This window comes from Atta colombica, unplaced genomic scaffold, assembly GCF_001594045.1.
Source record: "Atta colombica isolate Treedump-2 unplaced genomic scaffold, Acol1.0 scaffold126, whole genome shotgun sequence".
NCBI lineage: Eukaryota > Metazoa > Arthropoda > Insecta > Hymenoptera > Formicidae > Atta > Atta colombica.
The window spans coordinates 1,177,245-1,186,113 of record NW_017259213.1 but is presented as its reverse complement, the minus strand read 5'-3'; the positions used below and the strand labels follow the sequence as shown (position 1 = coordinate 1,186,113).

General features: G+C 37.7%; 1 protein-coding gene across 1 annotated transcript in view; it reads right to left on the bottom strand.

The window, feature by feature from the left end:
• Window positions 1–6,917: 6,917 nt before the first annotated feature.
• The window catches only part of LOC108694904 (box A-binding factor-like), a 39,988-nt gene continuing 38,036 nt past the window's right edge, over window positions 6,918–8,869 (bottom strand). The window contains exon 6 of the mRNA XM_018204601.1: window positions 6,918–7,709. Coding sequence (XP_018060090.1) covers window positions 6,918–7,709 — 792 coding nt within the window. The remainder of the gene's footprint in view (window positions 7,710–8,869) is intronic.

Here is an 8,869-nt window from a genome sequence, read left to right as displayed (position 1 = left end):
AAAATTAACTTGGTCATCGCAGTTATAACGTGCGCATAAGATGTCGTTATTTCGCGCAGCTTGTCCGCCCATCGCAGCGTTTGATATTGTCAGCGTTCGTTTCTAATTAGTTAACGACTTTACGATCAAATTTGCCGCAAAAATTGCTGCTCGTGCCGATCGTGCGGAAATGTGAGAGAGTATGAGGGATAAAGAGGAACTAAAAAAGATCAAAAGGTACGACATCAACGTGAGGCAAGGATGTGTCCTCGCTAGCATCTCGATGCGCACTGACTAGCGACGTTTTCAATTGAATTTGCGGCACGGCGCGATTCCGATTCCTCCTGATTCGATTTTCTCGAGTTTAAAACGGCCGCTTATAGAGCATTAAGCGATCCTCAAAGTGGGAACAGGAAATCTAGTTACGGCTGCACGAGCTGGCCTCTTTGATCCTGCCGATTTACTCCCCTCCATCCACCCTTCGAGTCCATGCTCATTCTTTGCTCCTTCCAATCCTCCCTCCCCCCGCGTCACAACGCGGCCCCTTCCTCTCGTTAGGGATATTGCCAATCGAGAAAGAATTCCCTTCTGGACTTTACGGACCTCCGAGATTGCGTGAAAATTTCATTCGCTCTTTATCCTCTTCGTCCCGCTTCCGCAGATCGCACTCTGTTCTCTCTTTCCCTTTTCTCTGTCTCCCTCTTCTTTTTTTTTGGTCCATCTCTTCCAGCATAAATTAATCTTCCGTATGGCGTCTACCGTTAATTTTCCGCACGGAAATATATAAGTCGCAGAATAATCGCGCACCCGCGCCGTGGTGCGATTTAATTATTTAACCGCCGACCGAATTATCAAACCAGCGCGCTGCGGGATTTCATTATTTATACTATTTGCCCGTGGAAATTGTTCGCGCGATTGAACGAAATATTAGGAATCTACAGCAAGTAGAGTTCAACGGCAATTTCAGCATAGAGACTTTTCACATATATACATAATTTATGACTCACTCCCGCGTCAAGCCGCTGCGTTCGAACATAGGGAGGAAGGACGTAGATGAAAAATGTCATGTACGTAAACACAGTCGGATACAGACCGATTTGTCCTGCGAAACTCATTTTCACCTGTGACCCACCAGCGGGAGGAAAAACATAAAATATAGGTTAAATGAATACTGAAGATATATCGTCAGTAGTAAATCGCGTTTTATAATCAATCCTCTTACGATATGTTTTAAATATATGGAAACGTTAACGTTACTTTATGGAGATATAAATAATAAATAAATAAGAAATTCTTCAAATTTTCCCACGTTTTTCTTAGATGCTATAAATTATAATGCGAAAGTAATTTGTTTCGAAGATTCATTCTTAGCTTTCTTTTTGTATCTTTATAGTAGAGATATCGCTATCTTAAAAAATGACATTAAAAAACGTGGTTTTCGAATTATTAATCATGAATGATTTATTGTAAATATTATCCTATCAATCATCAAAAATTCATTAAGAAATCATTAAAATCGTCACAGCTCAGAAAGGATGGTTTTTTTAAGGGTTATGAAATAAAAATAACATTTTGGTCATGTTAAGAATATATTATCTTTTAGCCGATTTTTTTATTAGTCAATAATTTTCTGTCAAAATGGCTCGAAGGATAGCTGAAATGTTTATGGAATAAATTATAGTTGTGTTATTATAAAAATATAACAAGAAAAGAAACTACGCATTGATTATCGCACTAAAAACTCTTATTACCCTTGATTACCTTTGTTATTGATAATTTTGGAAGTTGATTTATCATTAAATTTTCTGTCAAGTTGAAAAATAATTTTTCTCCTTTTCTCTTAATTTTTGTTTAGTTTTATTATTTTTAAAGTAAGGGAGCAATATCGTCTATCAAATTGCAAGAAAAAAATCTGTATTTGTTAAAATATAAAATGACAATTCATGTATTTTGTTACGATTTAAATTCTTTAGCTTCTCTGTGATTATTACGTTGAGAAAACGACTTTCTTTGCAAGATTATCAGGGCTTTTTGATAATCCGATGGATCCGATTGATTCGTAGATCCATCAATGGTGAACATGCCGCCTTTTACTCAAGCTTCTTACTCAAACACAGATCATTAGCTCTCCATACTGAGACAAAGTTTTGGATAGGTGAGAAGGAAAGGAGGATAATGCAAGTATTAAGCTGGCATAGAGGCCGCTACAGGAAAAGGGGTAAGAGAACCATTTGCGAGGATATAGGTAGGTAAGTCGGAGCTTAGCCTGGTGACACAGTAAGCGGAACCGTGGCATGAAGCTTACCGGGGACTCTCCCGTAGTTGTTATAATGGGATCCGGCTAAATGCAAGCCGATTTTAACTCTTCGCTGCTACACTCGGCCAAGTTCAAGGCCATTGTCTTCGCTGCAAGAATGGAACGTCGTCGGCCAGCGGCCTTTGCGAAGCGCAGCATCACAGTGAGAATCGACGACACCCCCGTTGTGCAGTGTTACATCTTTTCTTTTCTTCTAGAGTCCCTTTGTTTCTGATCACCGCATCTTTCTTTACGAGTACGGTCTCGATCTGAGAATTGAGATTCAGCGAAAAATCTTTTAATATGTCTTCGCAGCTTTGTCGACTTGTTTTATATATTTTTTTTCCTTCATATTTTCATTCCTTCAGTATATTTTCATTTTATTTTAAAAACTTTTAAACAAGTATCATTAGAACAACTAATTTCTATTTTCACCAATGTTGATTAATTTTAATCGCGGTTCAACTTATTCTTCATTATTTTCTAGTTCTAAAAATTAGAAAAAGAGGAAAAGTAAATTGAACCGAGATAAAAATTAATCTAATTGTGAAAACCAGCATTAATCGTCCAAGCTGATATTAAATCTATAACACAGTTGCTGACGCTGATTCTGTGAGATTTGTTTAATTTATATTGATTAAAAAGCACTAATTAATTTGAAGGAACCAAAATAACATAATTAGTATAAAAAAAAGAAAGAATATTAAGTATATTTTAATAATAATTCAAATTTGCAGATGTAATATAAAGAATATAATTAACTGGATCTATAGATCCATCAGTTCCAAATAAAAAATTAATTGTTAATTTCTCTTATTTCTGAGAATTAATAAAAGTTTTTATATGATTACTTCTGTGAAATTATTTTTCACTGTTATGATGTAAGATACGATTTAACTATTGCGTCAAGACATGCTCTAGAGTGTTTTTCATGAGATAGATATCCTCTTTAAAGAGAAAATCGCGAAGGATTTGTGCCTCGATTATGCGAAAGGGTCATCAAAGCGCGCATGGGCAACGAGCGATTCGTTATAGCTCGTTAATTTGATGAGTTAGAAAGGATGCCGGATTACGTCGTCAAAAGGTAGACAGGTACGCGATCTGTCCAATTAGTTGACATATAAGGGCGGCTCTCGCTCTCCTTCATGCTTGCATGGGGTCCTTTGTGTTGTGATGTTTAGATCATTAGAAATACGCTTCTGATAGACACACCCTTTCATCATTGTTTGGTGAACGTATCCACCACAGAATCCATAATACCTGTGATTTTCTAATGGACCAAGAGAAGAAATAAATTTAGCAATCAATGATTACGATCGATGTATTTCCCTCCTTCTTGCAAGATCATGTGCATTCATGTACGTTACTAAAGAGCTCGTTATCTTTCTATTGGCTAATTATTAATACTTACGTTTTTTATGTATATATATGTAAATAATTAAATTAAGTGCATGACAGCGTTATATTATATACTTTAGATTTAGAGATGTCATATAGCTGGATTGTAGATCTTTTAATTTCAGAAATTAAGTGGATAAGAGAAAATTTTTTAATTGCTTTTATCTGTTCCGCAATGCATCCATGCACGTATTTTGCAAGGCAGAAAAATTAGACACCAGGGAATGCGTATGATATAGGAACGATGTTGCATCGCGATTACCTTGCGCAAGTTTGTAATTAATATAGGCTTAATGGTTCAAGATCGATATATATGCGACCGCTCAAATAACGAAGTGCGGTCGCTTTGACGTTAATTAATTTCAAGTGCATTAGCAGAATTGCAGCCCGCGGCGGTGGGGTCTTGCGAACATCAGTGTGATTAATAAGAACTGGGCTCGCGATCTATAAAGCTGCGAGGCCAAAATGGAAAGAGGGATTGCATATCGCGTGTTGGGAACTCTGTCACAGATATACAATTCAAAATATAATCCGCACGTCAGGCCGCATATGCGAGAAGCGATAGAGTTTCGATTTACTAAAACAAACGAGCAGTGCTCTCGATAGATATCTGTCGGAAATACTAGGAAGATTAAAGATAGAGGAAAGTAATTGACACCACTTATTAATAATATGCGATATTTTTTTTCTGATGTAGGAAGATCCCTTCGCACATGATAGAACAATCATGTATCTTACAAGAGATATACGTTTTATGTACATTTGCATCGTATTATTACAAAGTAGCTTAGATCTACGCGTGTCCATAATTATGATTTTATCGCCTTCCTATCATTAATCTTAATGATATTTTTTTTATTCTTTAATTATACATCGTCTAACGTAATGTTACAGGATAATATACATTAGATAGTATACACGAAATATACACTCACAATTAAGTAGGCATTCTCGCATATACTTCTGTTTTTTTATCAGAAAACACATTATGATAATTAAGTTATCGCGCGAAAAAGTGCAATGCGAACTTTTATAAAGTTTAAGTTCCCTCGAACAGACGAAGAGTACCATAGAAAGAAACGACTATATAACAAGATTCTGTAGGATGAGACAATTCTCACTTCATTATTATTCTCTCTCTCTCTCTCTCTCTCTCTCTCTCTCTCTCTCTCTCTCTCTCTCTCGCTCGCTCGCTCGATCGCTCGTTCGCTCTCTCCTTTCTCCTTCTTTTTCTAATATATAGAGATATCCTCGATATCCCGTGATAGAACTCTGAATGAGTTTTTATATCTCTTCTCTCTCGTATTTACGCGCAATCATATATTCATTATTAACTATTTACAAGAGTTTCTTGGCTACTATGGCCGTATTTGATATGGATAATTATCTATGTTAATCGTAATAATAAGGATAATACCAATGATAAAGACGGCAGTGATGAGTACTCGTCTTTTAATCTTAAAAATGCAAAGAATATCATAGATTAGATCTTAAAACAAATTCCGATGTGTGACGTGTACAAACTTTTTATGGAAAGTTTGATGACAATTTCCATGAATACAGCCTTTTATTTTTATTTACAAGGATAAGCTTGCTGTCTTGTTTCTTCTACTCTCTCTCGGAAATAAAATTCGACTTTCCCACTGGACTGACATCGTTTATCAAGTTGCACATTCGTAATTCACATTTATTGCTAAATCCGCTTATCTTCATTCAAATATATGTATAAAATATTTGCACTCAAAGTATGTCTTATTTAAGTAAAATTCAAATTCAGACAATCTAGAGTTCAGCGTTAAATATGAGCTACGAGTGTGAATTTTCGACGGAATTGTGACAAAAATATAAAAAGAGGAACAATAATTTTCGCCATTGAAGATATGCAATTTAATAAAAATTGCTTTTCGGCAAATGTGAATTAGGATTTTGGATTATCTGTATTCGACTTAGGATCGATTCCTAAGATTAATAAATGTTGTTTTATTGTTGGTAATATTAATTCAGAACAATAAACTTTCATGACATTGTTCAGTAATGACAGTGAAATATTACATTAAAGATATTTGTAAAGACTGATTGTTACATAATATTTTTGATCGTCTCAAAAATATATTTTACACATATTGTCCAATGCTGATTTTATTTAAAAGGATAAAAAATACGAGATAAAAATAATTTTAGCTGTCTCGTAATGAAAAATTATAGAAAGAAGAGAAATGGAAAAATGAACACTGTTGCTGAGCTAAATAACTGAATATTTGCATGTTGATTAATTAATATTTATATTTTGTGACCTATAAATATTACACAAAAAAATTAAAAAATATATTTAACATATCAACATGATGATACGAAATATTTTCTGGAATAAAATTGAAATTGTGATTAAAGAGAAAATTTTTTCTCTTCCAAAACAAGTTTATAATCTGTAAGTGAATTCATTAATGAAAAGATGACGTTTTCTTTATTAATAAATTTACAAAATAGCAATAAAAGTTAATTAGTTAAATAATATTTTGTAAAATTTTCTTTTTCATCTGTACAATGATGTTGATGAACGAAATTACATACTCGAAATTAAATATCGTGTATCTTGTAAATTACTAATTTTTCCATTTCACCATAATCTTTATGTATAGAACAATATATGAAAGTCGCTCGCCTAGAAAAATACTATTACAGAAATTAATTTAAGTAAAAAGGACATAATATATAATATATAATTTTATTTAAAAAATTACGCTTTGCTATAGATAAAAGAGATAGATTTCCCGCACAAATACTGTGAGATTCATCCTGTATATTTTTATAGTTTGTTTCTCAACTTTATTCGCATGTGCACGTGCGTTGTCTGAGAAGATTCTTTGAAACAATTATAAAATGATATCAAATTAAAATTAGATCACCATAAACATTATTGTTTTTTTAAGTTTAGTGAGATACATACGCAAGATTGTTGGTATTAGCTAATATATCTGTCGTCACAATCCATTCCGGATGCAGAAAGTTTGTGTGACTAATTCGCGCAATGGTTCGAATTATCATACCCATCAAGTCTGAAGCATATCTATTGTTGTTTTGGCGAAGTCCCTCTCCTGTATGATCAATTGTCGTCGGAATCCAGATTACCATTGATCTCGTGACAAATCGCCGTGTTCAGTCGCCAATGATAGGGCATCGAGGTGCCGGCCGTGCTCGCGGTTTCCTGACCTCGCTGAAAGATCCCGGAGGACCTGCTGGACCGCTATACTAATGGCGGATATTTCTGATCAGGCAGCACGTAACCGGCATCATCACCCGACGCGGCGGCAGCAGCAGCGACGGCAGCAGCAGCCGCTATATCGTTGCTAGTAGCTTGCGTCTGACTAGTCACTGGATTCAGGTGATGACTAGTCAGATGTGACATGGACGGGGTGAGCGTCATATTAGGATGATATTGCGGATGATGATAGTTAGTCTGCGGGCTATGGTGCATGTGGGGGATCTGAGCCTGATAATAATCGCCACCGTATACGCTCGAGGTTTGAGCGTAAGCATTGTAACCTTGACCGGCGTATTGGCTGTGGTTCACAGAAGCGGACCCTGCCGAGCTCCAACCGAAGCTGTAAGTCTCACCATGATGAATTTGATTCATCGCACTTGGATAGGACGATGGCTGCAGTTGGTTGGAGCTCGGTGTCAGCGGCGGCGACGGGGTCGTTAGATTGCTGTTGGCCCCGCTGCCACCGGTTGGCGTCGTTCCAACATTTCGAGGATACGTCGATTGAGTCGACAGGAGCGGGGTCGACAAAGGTGAGTTTCCTGCTACTGGTGCGTCCCTACCTTGCACCGGTGAATCTGGAGAAGATCGCCTACTAGGTGTCGTCGACGAGCTCGTCGATATCCTGCTTCCGGTGCTGCTGTTGCTGTGATTCTGATTTGATCTGGGTGAACCCTTCGATGGAGGGGTCTGCTGTTGCTGTTGCTGCTGCTGCTGCTGTTGTTGATGTTGTTGTAATTGTTGTCTGCATTTGGCTCGACGATTCTTGAACCAAACCTGAAACAAAAAACCGCAAAGATGCTATGAAATTATGAACGAGTTTATGAACACAATTATCAGCGATTTTTAAGATATCTTTATAATATTTTATTATTTTATGGATATCCAAAAACATCGTAGTTTGAAATTAATTAAATTCCCCGATAACTATCATACGATATCGGCACACATTTCAACAAAGTACAAAGTCTCCAACAGAAGCAGCAACCCCAGGGATTGTCGAAGAGGAAAGATGTCCCAGTGTCCCGCTACGAGAGACGAGACCGATCGAATGGGGAGTTAATCGGTGCAATGGGAAAGTAATCGCGGGCGAGCGGGCGTAACATTTCATTAAATCGCAACAATAACAAGGATCCGAAGGGAGGAGCCGTACGGGGGAGCGCGTGTACGAGCGCGACGTCCCGTCACGCGTGTATTGGAGCATCCCCTGGGATCCTCGGTGGCCACGGTGTTCGCCGGAACGCATGCGCGAATCAGAGCTCGTCGTAGGGTTGTTTTCATCCCTGAGATCGAATAGTTTGGTTTTGCTTGTATGTACGCGAGTAGAGTGCGCGTATATATATCTTGTGCGTGAATACGCGCACACGTATAAACTTTTCGTCCATAGTTACACATTACGATTACAAACGGGACACGTATACACATATACGCATGACTATCTGAAAGATGCGCACATCTACGTAGGTTTTTCTCTCCGGAAAAGGAACGATAGAGAAACCAGAGAGAGGGGACAAAAAGCAACCCCTCGTAGGCCGCAAGCTCGCGAATGCGTTGTGATTTACCCCTCCTTCCCTTCGCCTTCTTCGTCCCCCGTAATACTCCCCCTCACGTAACCCCCTATAATCCTGCAGGGGCACAATGTGGCCAGGGGTGCGATCCTATGAATCTATGCCCGCGCCTTTAAAAGCAGGACCCGTCGTCGTTGTTGTTATTATCGGCGGCATTGTAACAGTTGTTACAGAGAGCGCGAATCACTGAAGCGTATGAGGTATGAGGGATTTTGAGCTGCACGCCCGTGCATATTCGCCGATCGAGACAGAAGCCACGCGCAATCCTTTCGTCTTTTATCTTGAAACGTGTCGAAATAATAAACGGAAACTTTAATCGCTCACCGAGCCATCTCATATACTGTTTATATTAGAAAAATATTCTGTCAA